Source organism: Salvelinus alpinus, chromosome 15, assembly GCF_045679555.1.
Source record: "Salvelinus alpinus chromosome 15, SLU_Salpinus.1, whole genome shotgun sequence".
Lineage (NCBI taxonomy): Eukaryota > Metazoa > Chordata > Actinopteri > Salmoniformes > Salmonidae > Salvelinus > Salvelinus alpinus.
The window spans coordinates 5,938,928-5,955,682 of record NC_092100.1 but is presented as its reverse complement, the minus strand read 5'-3'; the positions used below and the strand labels follow the sequence as shown (position 1 = coordinate 5,955,682).

Here is a 16,755-nt window from a genome sequence, read left to right as displayed (position 1 = left end):
TGTATTTGCATATTTCCATCAGGGAACGCCTACTCTGAAGTGCGCTTGTGGAATAACTAAATTCGTCCTTGCACCCCTTCTAAACAACTCACATTTTTTTGAAACTTTGGTAACGGGTAAAGTCTACAAAACGTAGTCCATTCTGTTTATAAGCAATTCTAGTTTTGGAAACAGAAAACTGTATCGAGATCAAATATTTCATCGATGAGAAATTCGGCAGAATGTTGGCGAAAATTAATCTCGCTCTATCTTCTCCCCACTGCCGTCCACTGAGCTTCCTCTCGAGCACTGAATGCTGATTGGCTGGCAGACGTGGTATATCAGACCTTATACAACGGGTGAGTCTAATCCTGAATGCTGATTGGTTAAAACCGCATTCCAACCGGTGTCTATTCCACAAATTGTCACGTTCCACATTGTTTCAATATTCAAATTCGATCTCCAGCTGTCCTATAGTAATGAACGTGTCGGGAGTCGGGAGTCGGGACGAGACAGAAAGCGTTTCTCAGCCAGTCGAAATAATGAATCAGCTGGCATCATTTTTATGGATATATACAAAAAAAGGTCAATTGAAAAAAAGGTCAAACGAAATGCAGCTAATTTGCAGTCTTTCCAACTTCATTTTGAAGTGATTGTGTTACTGTAGCTGTGTTGTTGGCTAGCTCCTGTAAGAAATTGTATTAGATACTGGTAACTTGTTTTACAACTTCTCAACACAAGCTATACTTGGCACAACATGCACCCATCCCCACTATACCCCCACTACTTTCTACCCTTATAAATAACCGCAGACCCACACACACACTCCCCTCCCCCATGAATAGGGCCCTGTGAAAACAAACGCACATGCAGGATGCTTTTGGATGAGACTAAGACAAAGAACTGTGTGAAGAGCCAATGGAATGTCGACATCAGGCCCGGACAGGACTACCCACGACCCAGATCGACCAATCGGAAGGCCAGACTACAAGATCAACCTACTTTGCTTGTTGCCTATATAATCTGTATGAACTGTTTAGAGCCCCCTCTCTTCCGACGATTCCATACGAGTCAGACAGAAGGAGCCGTGCTGCACGATTTACTAAGATATTTTTACATGTGAATAAACGGCCTTATTATATAATTATCCACCTCGTCCTATGTCTCCACTTGATCTCCTGTCTCCAGTAAACGTTTTATCAACACTCCTCTGAACATCTGTGTTTCTTGACAAGTGAGCACATTTTCTACGCCAGGTGAAATCACGCCTCATTAGCTTATTGTTATGGATGTATCCAAATAAATGTCACTAGAAAACAGCTGAAACAAATGCAAATGCAGCTACTGTTGTTATTCTGGCTGCACTGTTTGACATGACTGTAGGTTAGCCTTAGTTGGCTAGCTAGCAAGGGATAAGAACGTTGCCAGCCAGTATGGCAATAGAACATTTAGAACCAACGACTGGGTCGCGTCCATAGATACAGAACCAAAATACTGAACGACTGGGTCGCGTCCATAGATACAGAACCAAAATACTGAACGACTGGGTCGCGTCCATAGATACAGAACCAAAATACTGAACGACTGGGTCGCGTCCATAGATACAGAACCAAAATACTTAACGACTGAGTCGCGTCTCTAGTAACCCTAGATTTGTGTCAGGGTCTATATATTGTGGAAGGAAATAAATTAATCCAAATAATGTTTTTAATGAAAATATGTCAATCATTATTTGAATATGTTGGTAACCCGTTGTATAAAAGTGATATTGCCCTCGAAAACGGTATTTGGAGCTTATATTGGCACGGTTTGCTGGACTTCCGACTTCTTCTCGGGCCTAACAACACCCGTGCCAATATATCATCCAAACACCGGCTTCGAGGGCATTATCACTTATGACATTTTTTTTTTTTACTGTTCTAATTACATTGGTAACCAGTTTAAAATAGTGGTATATGTTTGTGGTATATGGCCAATGTCGTGCACAAGAACAGCTCTTAGCCCGGTATATTGGCCATATACCACACCTCCTCGGGCATTAGAGCTTAATTATACCTCAGTGGGACAGACACGTTAGACAAATGTATTTTCTTCTCTGACATCCTGTTTACTAGGGTTGTTGGTGGCAGTCAGTTTGCCTAGTTTCGCTGATATTCATCGTATGTGTGGCAAGAAACCACGTTGAATCGCATTCAGTGTATTCTATCAACACTACCAACAGATCTACGGAGATGTTGCACCTAGGAAGCGATCCATGGATTGTTATTGGACGAAAAATATTTGCCCCGCCCAAATTAGAAACCCCCTGATTGGATATTTAAATAGAAAAAAAATCTGCAGTATTGATTTCTCATTGGCCGTATGATATTTCTGACTGTTGGACAGATCAACAACACATAGGGTTATTATGGACTGTCGGGATGGATGCAGGTAGGACGTCCTTTTCAACAAAATCAAGGTCTGAACGTTTTTGTATATTAGCCAGCCTCTGAACAAAAGCAAGCCAAGTGTTAAATGCTATATTTCATACACGATTCCAATTTGTACATCAGTTGAGGTTTAACGTTACATATATGTTGAATGTGACTAAAAATAGTCAGTAGCTAGCTATTAGCCAGTTAATGTTAGCTATCAACCAGTCGTTGCAATCAACCCATCCAGACAGACAGCCTAAACTATTATTAGTCTAGCTAAACAAGCAATCGGTGTATTTTGGAGTGAAAACAACAAACGAACGTTAAGGCTACTTTCTGTCCTTGACATTCAGTTAGCGAGCAGAACTGTGTCCATGGCTTCCTAGGAAAGTCGTTTTTTTAGCGTATACGTCTATGTAAACCAACGTTATTGTTCAGTGTCACTAGCTAGGTATTTACCGACAACCGCTGAAAGGTTGGTCACATAGCTAGCAAGCCAAATGTATTCGCAATGTCATTCTCTGTCGCAAGCCAAGCCAGCTAGCTAGCTAGTTCAGCTGTCAAACTGCATTGAGTGAGGGAGTCTGTTTTGCCATTCTGAAAGTGCTTGGACCATGGCTAATACTCCTAATGTTATTTAAATCAATATACAATCAACTGTCACAGTGGTCATTTGTATGAAGATGACAAAATCCGATCATGATCACTTTGTGTGTGTGTGTGTGTGTGTGTGTGTGTGTCGTGTACGCTATGTAGCAAGGTGTTCTGAATCAAATGTACTTATATATTTCAGCTACTCTCACGTACGACACACTTGGCTTTGGAGAGTTTGAAGATTTTCCAGAGACCTCAGAGCCTGTGTGGATCTTGGGGAAAGAATTCAACGCACTCACAGGTAATTGGATACATCAGATCAGCTAGGTGGTGTCAATGTTGTGTGTGTTTTTTGTGTGTCCTCGTCACGTTACTGTGAAATATGGAATGATTCCATGAGTCATAATGTAAATGCAGGAGTGTAGGCCCACAGAACAAACACATAGATCTACAGTACATAGATGGTACATACAGGCATACTGCCAGCAGCGAAAGGCTAATCGGAGTACCAGTCTTTTTTTAAGCTAACATTCCACTCCTGTCATTTGCTAAAGAGACTGTCCTTTCATCTCATGGTTCAATATGCAGCTTAATGGTTTTTATTCTAGGCGTGAAGATATTTCGACATGTCTAGACGATTTAAAGGCTGTGCTGATCGCTTGGCTGCCAAATGTATAGGTGTCCCCAGAGGCCTAATGTTTAAAATGAAGGTAATGGGATCATAATTATTATTTTTAGCTTATCCACGGTAGATGTCTCTCCTAATGAAAAAGGCTCCCCATCCTGCTGATGTGAGCTGCTGGACATCACACTGGCACTAGTGCGTTTATGGATGAGAAAGTGATCTTGCATTTTCCAAAACTGAGCTCAGTGGGGAATCTGGGATTTGCCTACGTCAACAGCCAGGGTTTTATTAAATATGCCTTGGCACTATACTTTTTTTATTTTTTATTGCGCATTTTAATTAAACTGACAAATATCTGGCATGCATAGCACAGGTGGTGGTTGCTGAAACTCAATGTAGTAAGCCAGGCCTAATTTACACTGAGTGTACAAAACATTAAGAACACCTGCTCTTTCCATGACACAGACTGACCAGGTGAATCCAGGTGAAAGCTATGATCCCTTAATTGACGTCACTTGTTAAATCCACTTCAATCAGTGTAGATAAAGGGGAGGAGACGGGTTAAAGAAGGATTTTTAAGCCTTGAGACAATTGAGACGTGGATTGTGTATGTGTACCATTCAGTGGGTGAATGGGCGAGACAAAATATTTAAGTGCTTTTGAACGGGGTATGGTAGTAGGTGCCAAGCGCACCGGTTTGTGTCAAGAACTGCAATGCATCCAATGCATGCTCAACAGTTTCCCGTGTGTATCAAGAATGGTCCATCACCCAAAGGACATCCAGCTTGACACAACTGCGGGAAGCATTGGGGTCAACATGGACCAGCATCCCCGTGGAACGCTTTTGACAACTTGTAGAGTCCATGTCCTGATGAATTGAGGTTGTTTTGAGGGGGGGGGGATTAACTTCTGACTTACACATCGCTGTCTTCACTGTTCCTTTGACCAGCCATGCCTCTCCACTTAGCTCTCTCTATTCCTCTTATAGTAATTGAACCAGTAGCCTAGCCCCAATGCGTGTCCCAGAAGTGACAATATATTCTGAACAAAAATATAAACATAACATGCAACAATTTCAAGTTACAGTTCATCTAAGGAAATCAGTCAATTGAAATACATTTATTTTACTCTAATCTATGGATTTCACATGACTGGGAATACAGATATGCATCTGTTGGTCACAGATACCTTTAAAAAAAGGTAGGGGTATGGATCAGAGAACCAGTCAGTATCTGGTGTGACCACCATTTGCCTCATGCAGCGCGACACATCTCCTTCACATAGAGTTGATCAGGCTGCTGATTGTGGCCTGTGGAATGTTGTCCCACTCCTTTTCAATGGCTGTGTAAAGTTGCTGGATATTGGCGGGAACTGGAACACGCTGTCGTGCACGTCGATCCAGAGCATCCCAAACGTGCTCAATGAGTGACATGTCTGCTGAGTATGCAGGCCATGGAAGAACTGGGACATTTTCAGCTTCCAGGAATTGTGTACAGATCCTTGTGATATGGGGCTGTGCATTATCATGCTGAAACATAAGGTGATGGCGGCGGATGAATGGCAGGACAATGGACCTTAGGATCTCATCACTGTATCTCAGAATGCCCAATGTTAGAAATATTTCCAAACAAATTCATGAATGAATTTAGAATGTTTTCCTATCTGTCTAATTTGCATAAACATTGTGATTTGAATGATAGCTGTGAGGGTTATCCAATCCTCTGATATTCTCCAGTTCCATAATGATAGAATTTGAAGGTTCCCGAAAGGCCAGTCTTTTTGGCAAATGACACGAGTGCCAAGGAGTAGCTGAATAGAGACGGCAACCAGGCTATAACAGAAGGCAGACATCTTAGCTAACTCATTGTCTTTGTTTATCCAGAAAAGGATGACATTCTTTCAGATGTCACGTCACGATTATGGTTCACCTACAGAAAAAACTTCCCACCCATTGGTGAGTAGCCCAATCCTACTGTAGCTAGCCACAGAATAAACCAACGTACTGCAGTAGCAGAGCTAGAATTTTTGATTGTAATGCCAATAAGATTAGCCTATCAGTTGCAGATTGTTTCAATGTGTTCCAGGAGGGACAGGGCCTACGTCCGACACAGGCTGGGGCTGCATGCTGCGATGTGGACAGATGATCCTAGGCGAGGCCCTGGTCTGCAGGCATCTAGGCCGAGGTATGGATGATTGCTTTACTAATTCTTTAGCGTCATCTGCTCCCTGAAGCATACAGCTAGTGTTATTGTGCGTACCCTTCAACGTTAGCTTCTATTATTCAAGATGTACTGCCCCCCCCCACCCCACCCAAATTATCTCTGTCACTGTGTGGTACAGATCTCTTATTGCGCTGAACTAAAGTACTCTGTTCAATAGAACACTTGTTTCACGCAGCAAATGATAATGGTGTTTTTGTTAAGCAGACTGGAGATGGGTGAGAGGCCAGCCTCAGAGAGGAGAGTACATCAGTATCCTCAACGCCTTCCTTGACAAGAAAGACAGCTACTATTCTTTACATCAAATTGGTGAATACTGACTTGCAATTAATTAAATTTAAACTACTTGATTTTTTTTCTTGCTTTATCAAATTGGAAAATTGTTTTCTTTTGATTTGTAATCTCATACAATGATGCACTGATTCAGTCATACTTTATATTTAGAAATAAATGGGTGGTCATTTATTACAATAATAGTGTGTTATTTACACCTACTACAATGTGACAAATATAAGCACCGACCAAGTCAAGTCATCTTTATCTTTATTAGGATGACAGCATTGGTATAACAGCATCTTTATCAACTAACATGTGTCTGTGTACTGCAGCCCAGAAGACATCATTATTAAATCATTATTAGGATCCTACTAACATCAGTTGTGTGTCTGTGTACTGCAGCCCAGATGACATCATTATTAGGATCCTACTAACATCAGTTGTGTGTCTGTGTACTGCAGCCCAGATGACATCATTATTAGGATCCTACTAACATCAGTTGTGTGTCTGTGTACTGCAGCCCAGATGACATCATTATTAGGATCCTACTAACATCAGTTGTGTGTCTGTGTACTGCAGCCCAGATGACATCATTATTAGGATCCTACTAACATCAGTTGTGTGTCTGTGTACTACAGCCCAGATAACATCAGTTGTGTGTCTGTGTACTACAGCCCAGATAACATCAGTTGTGTGTCTGTGTACTGCAGCCCAGATGGGAGTCGGGGAGGGGAAGTCTATAGGCCAGTGGTACGGACCGAACACAGTGGCACAGGTACTGAAGTAAGTACAGTGAGCTCCTCACTTAGTCTCTAGATCAGGGCTCTCCAACCTTTTTCATGGAGAGCCACCCTCCTGTAGGTTTTCACTCCAACCCTGTTCCTGGAGAGATGTCCTCCTGTAGGTTTTAACTCCAGCCCTGTTCCTGGAGAGATACCCTCCTGTAGGTTTTAACTCCAACCCTGTTCCTGGAGAGAGACCCTCCTGGAGGTTTTAACTCCAACCCTGTTCCTGGAGAGATACCGTCCTGTAGGGTTTAACTCCAACCCTGTTCCTGGAGAGACACCCTCCTGTAGGTTTTAACTCCAACCCTGTTCCTGGAGAGATGTCCTCCTGTAGGTTTTAACTCCAACCCTGTTCCTGGAGAGATACCCTCCTGGAGGTTTTAACTCCTACCCTGTTCCTGGAGAGAGACCCTCCTGTAGGTTTTAACTCCAACCCTGTTCATGGAGAGAGACCCTCCTGTAGGTTTTAACTCCAACCCTGTTCCTGGAGAGATACCCTCCTGTAGGTTTTAACTCCAACCCTGTTCCTGGAGAGATACCCTCCTGTAGGTTTTAACTCCAACCCTGTTCCTGGAGAGCCACCCTCCTGTAGGTTTTAACTCCAACCCTGTTCCTGGAGAGATACCCTCCTGTAGGTTTTAACTCCAACCCTGTTCCTGGAGAGCTACCCTCCTGTAGGTTTAACTCCAACCCTGTTCCTGGAGAGCTACCCTCCTGTATGTTTTTGCTCCAACCCTGTTCCTGGAGAGCTACCCTCCTGTAGGTTTAACTCCAACCCTGTTCCTGGAGAGATACCCTCCTGTAGGTTTTTGCTCCAACCCTGTTCCTGGAGAGATACCGTCCTGTAGGGTTTAACTCCAACCCTGTTCCTGGAGAGATACCCTCCTGTAGGTTTTAACTCCAACCCTGTTCCTGGAGAGATACCCTCCTGTAGGTTTTAACTCCAACCCTGTTCCTGGAGAGATACCCTCCTTTAGGTTTTAACTCTAACCCTGTTCCTGGAGAGATACCCTCCTGTAGGTTTAACTCCAACCCTGTTCCTGGAGAGATACCCTCCTGTAGGTTTTTGCTCCAACCCTGTTCCTGGAGAGATACCGTCCTGTAGGGTTTAACTCCAACCCTGTTCCTGGAGAGACACCCTCCTGTAGGTTTTAACTCCAACCCTGTTCCTGGAGAGATGTCCTCCTGTAGGTTTTAACTCCAACCCTGTTCCTGGAGAGATACCCTCCTGTAGGTTTTAACTCCAACCCTGTTCCTGGAGAGATACCCTCCTGTAGGTTTTAACTCCAACCCTGTTCCTGGAGAGATGCCCTCCTGTAGGTTTTAACTCCAACCCTGTTCCTGGAGAGATACCCTCCTGTAGGTTTTAACTCCAACCCTGTTCCTGGAGAGCTACCCTCCTGTAGGTTTTAACTCCAACCCTGTTCCTGGAGAGATACCCTCCTGTTCCTGGAGAGCCACCCTCCTGTAGGTTTTAACTCCAACCCTGTTCCTGGAGAGATACCCTCCTGTAGGTTTTAACTCCAACCCTGTTCCTGGAGAGATACCCTCCTGTAGGTTTTAACTCCAACCCTGTTCCTGGAGAGAAACCCTCCTGTAGGTTTTAACTCCAACCCTGTTCCTGGAGAGATACCCTCCTGTAGGTTTTAACTCCAACCCTGTTCCTGGAGAGCCACCCTCCTGTAGGTTTTAACTCCAACCCTGTTCCTGGAGAGCCACCCTCCTGTAGGTTTTAACTCCAACCCTGTTCCTGGAGAGAGACCCTCCTGTAGGTTTTAACTCCAACCCTGTTCCTGGAGAGATACCCTCCTGTAGGTTTTAACTCCAACCCTGTTCCTGGAGAGCCACCCTCCTGTAGGTTTTAACTCCAACCCTGTTCCTGGAGAGATACCCTCCTGGAGGTTTTAACTCCAACCCTGTTCCTGGAGAGATACCCTCCTGGAGGTTTTAACTCCAACCCTGTTCCTGGAGAGAAACCCTCCTGTAGGTTTTAACTCCAACCCTGTTCCTGGAGAGATACCCTCCTGTAGGTTTTAACTCCAACCCTGTTCCTGGAGAGCCACCCTCCTGTAGGTTTTAACTCCAACCCTGTTCCTGGAAAACCTACAGGAGGGTGGCTCTCCAGGAACAGGGTTGGAGTTAAAACCTACAGGAGGGTGGCTCTCCAGGAACAGGGTTGGAGTTAAAACCTACAGGAGGGTGGCTCTAACTCCAACCCTGTTCCTGGAGAGATACCCTCCTGGAGGTTTTAACTCCAACCCTGTTCCTGGAGAGCTACCCTCCTGGAGGTTTTCGCTTCAACCCCAGTTGTAACTAACCTGGTTCAGTTTATCAACCAGCTAATTATTAGAATCAGGTGTGCTAGATTAAGGTTGGAGTGAAAACCAACAGGACGGTATCTCTAGATGATCATCTAGTTACTAGATTATGACTGTACACTTTCAGCCTGATTTAAGATCAGACATGGTCTTAACCCATGTCAGGAAATCAGTCCCTTAGTGTTTACAGTCAACATCTAAAAACTGTTGAATGTTATCCGTCTTGCCCTCAGGAAACTGTGTTGAATATTATCCGTCTTGCCCTCAGGAAACTAACTGTGTTGAATATTGTCCGTCTTGCCCTCAGGAAACTAACTGTGTTGAATATTGTCTGTCTTGCCCTCAGGAAACTAACTGTGTTGAATATTGTCCGTCTTGCCCTCAGGAAACTGTGTTGAATATTATCCATCTTGCCCTCAGGAAACTAACTGTGTTGAATATTGTCCATCTTGTCCTCAGGAAACTAACTGTGTTGAATATTGTCCATCTTGTCCTCAGGAAACTAACTGTGTTTGACTCGTGGAGTCGTCTGGCGGTACATGTTGCTATGGACAACACCGTGGTGATGGAGGAGATCAGTGAGTAGTGAACACAGTCATGATACTTAATCATTACCGCTGTGCCTTATCAACGTGTAGATCATTCACTGAGTGTACAAAACATTCCATGACGTAGACTGACCCGGTGAATCCAGGTGAAAGCTATGATCCCTTATTGATGTCACTTGATCAATCCACTTCAATCAGTGTAGATGAAGGGGAGGAGACATGGTTAAAGACGGATTTTTAAGCCTTGAGACAGTTGATATGGATTGTATATGTGTGCCATTGAGGGTGAACGGGCAGGACAAAATATTTGTGTCTTTCAACGGTGTATGGTATTTGGTGCCAGACGCACCGGTTTGAGTCAAGAACTGCAACGCTGCTGGGTTTTTCCACACTCAACAGTTTCCTGTGTGTATCAAGAATGGTCCACCACCCAAAGGACATCCAGCCAACCTGACAGGACTGTGGGAATCACTGGAGTCAACATGGACCAGCATCCCTGTGGAACGCTTTCGACACTTTATAGAGTCCATGTCCTGATGAATTGAGGCTGTTCTGAGGGCCGAAGGGTGTCCCACTCAATATTAGGAAGGTGTTCTTAATGTGTTGTACACTCAGTGTATGTCGTTAATGGGGGGAATCAGTCATGGTACTTCTAGGGTTGTAGTCCTGCTGGAGCGGTGCTCCCTCACCTTTTTCAATCTGAGAAGACACGGAGCTGGTAAAACCAATTCTGGAAAATTAATTCTGATCAATTATAATTAATTACTACTAAAATTAAATGAAAAACGATAGAATGACAAACCCTGAAATCTGTACAGCAGTCTAGAGGTTAATGATGGTTTCTTCTCTCTCTGTACAGCAGTCTAGAGGTTAATCGTCTTCTCTCTGACGCTGGCGATAATGTTCAAATCAAATCAAATCACATTTTATTAGTCACATACACATGGTTAGCAGATGTTAATGCGAGTGTAGCGAAATGCTTGTGCTTCTAGTTCCGACAATGCAGTAATAACCAACAAGTAATCTAACCTAACAATTCCACAACTACTACCTTACACACACACACAAGTGTAAAGGGATAAAGAATATGTACATAAAGATATATGAATGAGTGGTGGTACAGAACGGCATGGCAGATGCAGTAGATGGTATAGAGTACGGTATATACATATGAGATGAGTACTGTAGGGTATGTAAACATAAAGTGGCATAGTTTAAAGTGGCTAGTGGTACATGTATTACATGAAGATGGCAAGATGCAGTAGATCAGGGGTGTCAAAGTCAAATGGACGGAGGGCCAAATAAAAAATTTAGCTACAAGCCGAGGGCCGGACTGTTCGAATGTTCATTGAAAAAATTTTAAATGACGCATATAGTCTAGTGAACCTAATTGAACCTACTGAAAACCTAACAAATATATTCCAATATGATCAGATAAATAAAGCAATATTTTCTTATGGCTCTGTCAGTAATCTTTAATTTTCAACAGACACAAAAGACAAATTTCCTTTATATAAAAATCCCCATAACATGAACATTAAATGAAAGAAACCGGTATTCAAGGCACCATCAGTAGCCTATATTTTCTATTTTAGCAAAAGTGGGCTAAATTTACTTCAAAGAAAAAAACAATAATAGCAATTTTCTATCATCCACTCAACTGAAATATTTTTAAAATATAATTGGATTGAAATACAATAAAATAAAGTGCAAAAATCTATTAATCAAAAACAACACTTTGTTTAAGGAGAAGTAACATGCAGTGAAAACAAATATTAAACTTTAACTTTTAAACTTGAACTGAGTAAAAACTCTAAATATGTGATTGCACAGTAATGTTCACTTGTTTGAGGTTGAGGGTGATACTTGGTGGTGTCCCATCTTTTCCACAAGTTCATCAATGTTCGGGGTAAGGCTCTGAGCTGAGGAAATCCTCAGAATTGAGTGGAGGTGTTCAGCAGTAAGTCGACTTCTGTGTGATGTTTTGTTCAGGTTCATCAAAGAAAACAGTTGTTCACACAGGTATGTGCTGCCAAACATAGACAACGTTTGAGCAGCCTGGATGCGCAGCTGGGGCATTGTGTCGGGGAGGAAACGGGCGAACTCCGCAGCACCCACTGCCGCATATTTTGCCCTCAGTGCATCATTGCATTGGAGGTCAATCAACTCCATTTGGAGGTTTGGTGGTGAGCTTTCCACGTCAACAGCAAATGGGTTACCGAGCAGTTCCAACCTGCTTTTTTGTGCTTCAAAGTCAGCAAATCGGCGTCGAAAGTCAGCGGCAAGCATACCTATTTTATCAGCCAACTGTGCGCTCGGGAACGCACTGGTAGAGAGCTTCTCTTTCATGGTCTGGCAGCTGGGAAAGTGGCTCAAATTTTCTTTCCGCATCTGCGTCTCCCACAGAGTCAGTTTGGTTTTAAATGCCTTCACTGTACTGTACATATCAGAGATGACATGATCCCGACCCTGCAGCTGCAAGTTCATTGCATTCAGATGACTCGTAATGTCACACAGAAAAGCCATTTCACACAGAAACATTTCGTCTCGGAGTTGTGTTGTGTCTTTCCCTTTGCTGTCCAAGAACAGACAAATCTCCTCACGAAGCTCGAAACATCTTTGAAGCACCTTTCCCTGGCTTAGCCATCGCACCTCTGTGTGATAAGGCAAATCACCATGCTCCGTTTCTAACTCCGTCAGAAATGCCTTGAACTGGCGGTGATTCAAACCTTTGGCTCTGATAAAGTTAACTGTGCGCGTGATGATGCTCATTACATGCTCCATTTTCAAGGCTTTACCGCACAACGCTTCCTGGTGTATGATACAATGATAAGCTGTCAGCTCACCTGTCGCGTTTTCCTCTTGCATCTTTTCCCGTATCTTCGCCACCAGTCCGCTCCTGTGTCCACACATCGCAGGTGCTCCGTCGGTTGTCAAACCCACGAGTTTTTCCCAAGGCAGCTCCATCTCATTTACACATCTTGACACCTCTTCATACAAATCATGCCCCGTAGTTGTGCCATGCATAGGACGTAAAGCCAAAAACTCCTCTGTCACGCTTAGGCTGGAGTCCACTCCGCGGATGAAAATTGACAACTGGGCAATGTCAGAAATGTCGGTGCTCTCATCCACAGCCAAGGAATATGCAATGAAATCTTTTCCCTTTTTCACAAGCTGCTCTTTTAGATTGATGGACAACTGGTCTACTCTCTCGGCAATGGTGTTTCTGCTCAGACTCACATTTAAAAAGAGTTGCCTTTTTTCTGGGCAAACTTCGTCACAAACTTTAATCATGCAGTTTTTGATGAAATCCCCCTCCGTAAATGGCCGGGCTGATTTAGCGATCTCTTCTGCCAAAATAAAACTGGCCTTGACAGCAGCCTGGCCTTGTGATTTGGCTTTTTTGAACAGAGCCTGTCGAGATTTGAGGCCTCGTTTTAATTCCTCTGCCTTTTGTAGCCTTTGTTCCATGTCCATATTCTTGTTTTTGTCCGCGTGTTTCGTTTCATAATGTCGTCTCAGATTATACTCTTTCAGTACCGCCACACTTTCTCCACACAGAAGACACACAGGTTTTCCAGCTACCTCCGTGAACATATACTCCGACTCCCACCTTGTTTGAAACCCCCGGTTCTCAGTGTCCACCTTCCGTTTTGCCATTTTTGATGGGTATCTGAAAGTTAATTTTACTGTGATGCTGACGACTGCTGTGCCAATAAATATTGAAATGAAGCAGCCTACTGCTCGGTGCGTCACCGTTGCATTGTGGGAAATGTAGTATTGGTGCGTGTAAAAGATCTGCGGGCTGCCGGCTTGCTGCGGTCTGCGGGCCGGTTCTAATAATAAATCAAGATCATCCCAGGGGCCGTAAAAAACCTTCTCGCGGGCCGGATGTGGCCCGCGGGCCTTGACTCTGACATATGTGCAGTAGATGATATAGAGTACAGTATATACATATGAGATGGGTAATGTAGGGTATGTAAACATTATATTAAGTGGCATTGTTTAAAGTGGCTAGTGGTACATTTTTACATAATTTCCATCAATTCCCATTTTTAAAGTGGCTGGAGTTGAGTCAGTATGTTGGCAGCGGCCGCTAAATGTTAGTGGTGGCTGTTTAACAGTCTGATGGCCTTGAGATAGAAGCTGTTTTTCAGTCTCTCGGTCCCTGCTTTGATGCACCTGTACTGACCTCGCCTTCTGGATGATAGCGGGGTGAACAGGCAGTGGCTTGGGTGGTTGTTGTCCTTGATGATCTTTATGGCCTTCCTGTGACATCGGGTGGTGTAGGTGTCCTGGAGGGCAGGTAGTTTGCCCCCGGTGATGCGTTCTGCAGACCTCACTACCCTCTGGAGAGCCTTACGGTTGTGGGCGGAGCAGTTGCCGTACCAGGCGGTGATACAGCCCGACAGGATGCTCTCGATTGTGCATCTGTAGAAGTTTGTGAGTGCTTTTGGTGACAAGCCGAATTTCTTCAGCCTCCTGAGGTTGAAGAGGCGCTGCTGCGCCTTCTTCACAACGCTGTCTGTGTGGGTGGACCAATTCAGTTTGTCCGTGATGTGTACACCGAGGAACTTAAAACTTTCCACCTTCTCCACTACTGACCCGTCGATGTGGATAGGGGGGTGCTCCCTCTGCTGTTTCCTGAAGTCCACAATCATCTCCTTTGTTTTGTTGACGTTGAGTGTGAGGTTATTTTCCTGACACCACACTCCGAGGGCCCTCACCTCCTCCCTGTAGGCCGTCTCGTCGTTGTTGGTAATCAAGCCTACCACTGTAGTGTCATCCGCAAACTTGATGATTGAGTTGGAGGCGTGCATGGCCACGCAGTCGTGGGTGAACAGGGAGTACAGGAGAGGGCTCAGAACGCACCCTTGTGGGGCCCCAGTGTTGAGGATCAGCGGGGTGGAGATGTTGTTACCTACCCTCACCACCTGGGGGCGGCCCGTCAGGAAGTCCAGGACCCAGTTGCACAGGGCGGGGTCGAGACCCAGGGTCTCGAGCTTGATGACGAGTTTGGAGGGTACTATGGTGTTAAATGCTGAGCTGTAATCGATGAACAGCATTCTCACATGGGTATTCCTCTTGTCCAGATGGGTTAGGGCAGTGTGCAGTGTGGTTGCGATTGCGTCGTCTGTGGACCTATTGGGTCGGTAAGCAAATTGGAGTGGGTCTAGGGTGTCCGGTAGGGTGGAGGTGATATGGTCCTTGACTAGTCTCTCAAAGCACTTCATGATGACGGAAGTGAGTGCTACGGGGCGGTAGTCGTTTAGCTCAGTTACCTTAGCTTTCTTGGGAACAGGAACAATGGTGGCCCTCTTGAAGCATGTGGGAACAGCAGACTGGGATAAGGATTGATTGAATATGTCCGTAAACACACCAGCCAGCTGGTCTGCGCATGCTCTGAGGACGCGGCTGGGAATGCCGTCTGGGCCTGCAGCCTTGCGAGGGTTAACACGTTTAAATGTTTTACTCACCTCGGCTGCAGTGAAGGAGAGCCCGCAGGTTTTGGTAGGGGGCCGTGTCAGTGGCACTGTATTGTCCTCAAAGCGGGCAAAAAAGTTGTTTAGCCTGTCTGGGAGCAAGACATCCTGGTCCGCGACGGGGCTGGTTTTCTTTTTGTAATCCGTGATTGACTGTAGACCCTGCCACATACCTCTTGTGTCTGAGCTGTTGAATTGCGACTCGATTTTGTCTCTGTACTGGGACTTAGCCTGTTTGATTGCCTTGCGGAGAGAATAGCTACACTGTTTGTATTCGGTCATGCTTCCGGTCACCTTGCCCTGGTTAAAAGCAGTGGTTCGCGCTTTCAGTTTCACGCGAATGCTGCCGTCAATCCACGGTTTCTGGTTTGGGAATGTTTTAATCGTTGCTGTGGGTACGACATCGTCAATGCACTTCCTAATGAACTCGCTCACCGAATCAGCATATTCGTCAATATTGTTGTTGGACGCGATGCGGAACATATTCCAATCCGCGTGATCGAAGCAGTCTTGAAGCGTGGATTCAGATTGGTCGGACCAGCGTTGAACAGACCTGAGCGCGGGAGCTTGTTGTTTGAGTTTCTGTTTGTAGGCTGGAATCAACAAAATGGAGTCGTGGTCAGCTTTTCCGAAAGGGGGGCGGGGGAGGGCCTTATATGCGTCGCGGAAATTAGTATAACAATGATCTAGGGTTTTTCCAGCCCTGGTAGCACAATCGATATGCTGATAGAATTTAGGGAGTTTTGTTTTTAGATTAGCCTTGTTAAAATCCCCAGCTACGATGAATGCAGCCTCAGGGTGTGTGGTTTCCAGTTTACAAAGAGTCAGATAAAGTTCGTTCAGGGCCATCGATGTGTCTGCTTGGGGGGGAATATATACGGCTGTGATTATGATTGAAGAGAATTCCCTTGGTAGATAATGCGGTCGACATTTGATTGTGAGGAGTTCTAGATCAGGTGAACAGAATGACTTTAGTTCCTGTGTGTTGTTATGATGATCACACCACTTCTCGTTAATCATAAGGCATACCCCCCCGCCCCTCTTCTTACCGGAAAGATGTTTGTTTCTGTCGGCGCGATGCATGAAGAAACCAGCTGGCTGCACCGACTCCGTTAGCGTCCCTTGAGTTAGCCATGTTTCCGTGAAGCAGAGCACGTTGCAATCCCTGATGTCTCTCTGGAATGCTACCCGTGCTCGGATTTCATCAACCTTATTGTCAAGAGACTGGACATTGGCGAGTAGTATGCTAGGGAGTGGAGCGCGATGTGCCCGTCTCCGAAGCCTGACCACGAGACCGCCTCGTTTGCCCCTTTTTCGGCGTCGCACAGGGTCGCCGGCTGGGATCAGATCCATTGTATTGGGTGGAAGGCAAAACACTGGATCCGTTTCGGGAAAGTCATATTCCTGGTAGGAACGATGATGAGTTGACGTTAATCGTATATTCAGTAGTTCCTCCCGACTGTATGTAATGAAACCTAAGATTACCTGGGGTACCGATGTAAGAAATAACACAT

The 16,755-nt window shown here is 44.8% G+C and overlaps 1 protein-coding gene across 5 annotated transcripts in view; it reads left to right on the top strand.

The window, feature by feature from the left end:
• The first annotated feature begins 2,277 nt into the window (after nucleotides 1-2,277).
• LOC139539410 (cysteine protease ATG4B-like) overlaps nucleotides 2,278-16,755 on the top strand; it is a 27,524-nt gene continuing 13,046 nt past the window's right edge. For 3 of the 5 annotated variants that reach the window (XR_011667936.1, XM_071342340.1, XM_071342338.1), the window contains exons 1-7: nucleotides 2,278-2,409; nucleotides 3,187-3,288; nucleotides 5,495-5,566; nucleotides 5,697-5,795; nucleotides 6,039-6,140; nucleotides 6,782-6,890; nucleotides 9,709-9,788. Coding sequence is in view for 4 of the 5 variants with exons in the window: in XM_071342340.1 (XP_071198441.1) it covers nucleotides 2,400-2,409; nucleotides 3,187-3,288; nucleotides 5,495-5,566; nucleotides 5,697-5,795; nucleotides 6,039-6,140; nucleotides 6,782-6,890; nucleotides 9,709-9,788 (574 nt within the window). In the remaining variant the exon portion in view is untranslated. The remainder of the gene's footprint in view (nucleotides 2,410-3,186; nucleotides 3,289-5,494; nucleotides 5,567-5,696; nucleotides 5,796-6,038; nucleotides 6,141-6,781; nucleotides 6,891-9,708; nucleotides 9,789-16,755) is intronic. The other 2 variants (XM_071342341.1, XM_071342339.1) reach the window with 1 other exon arrangement.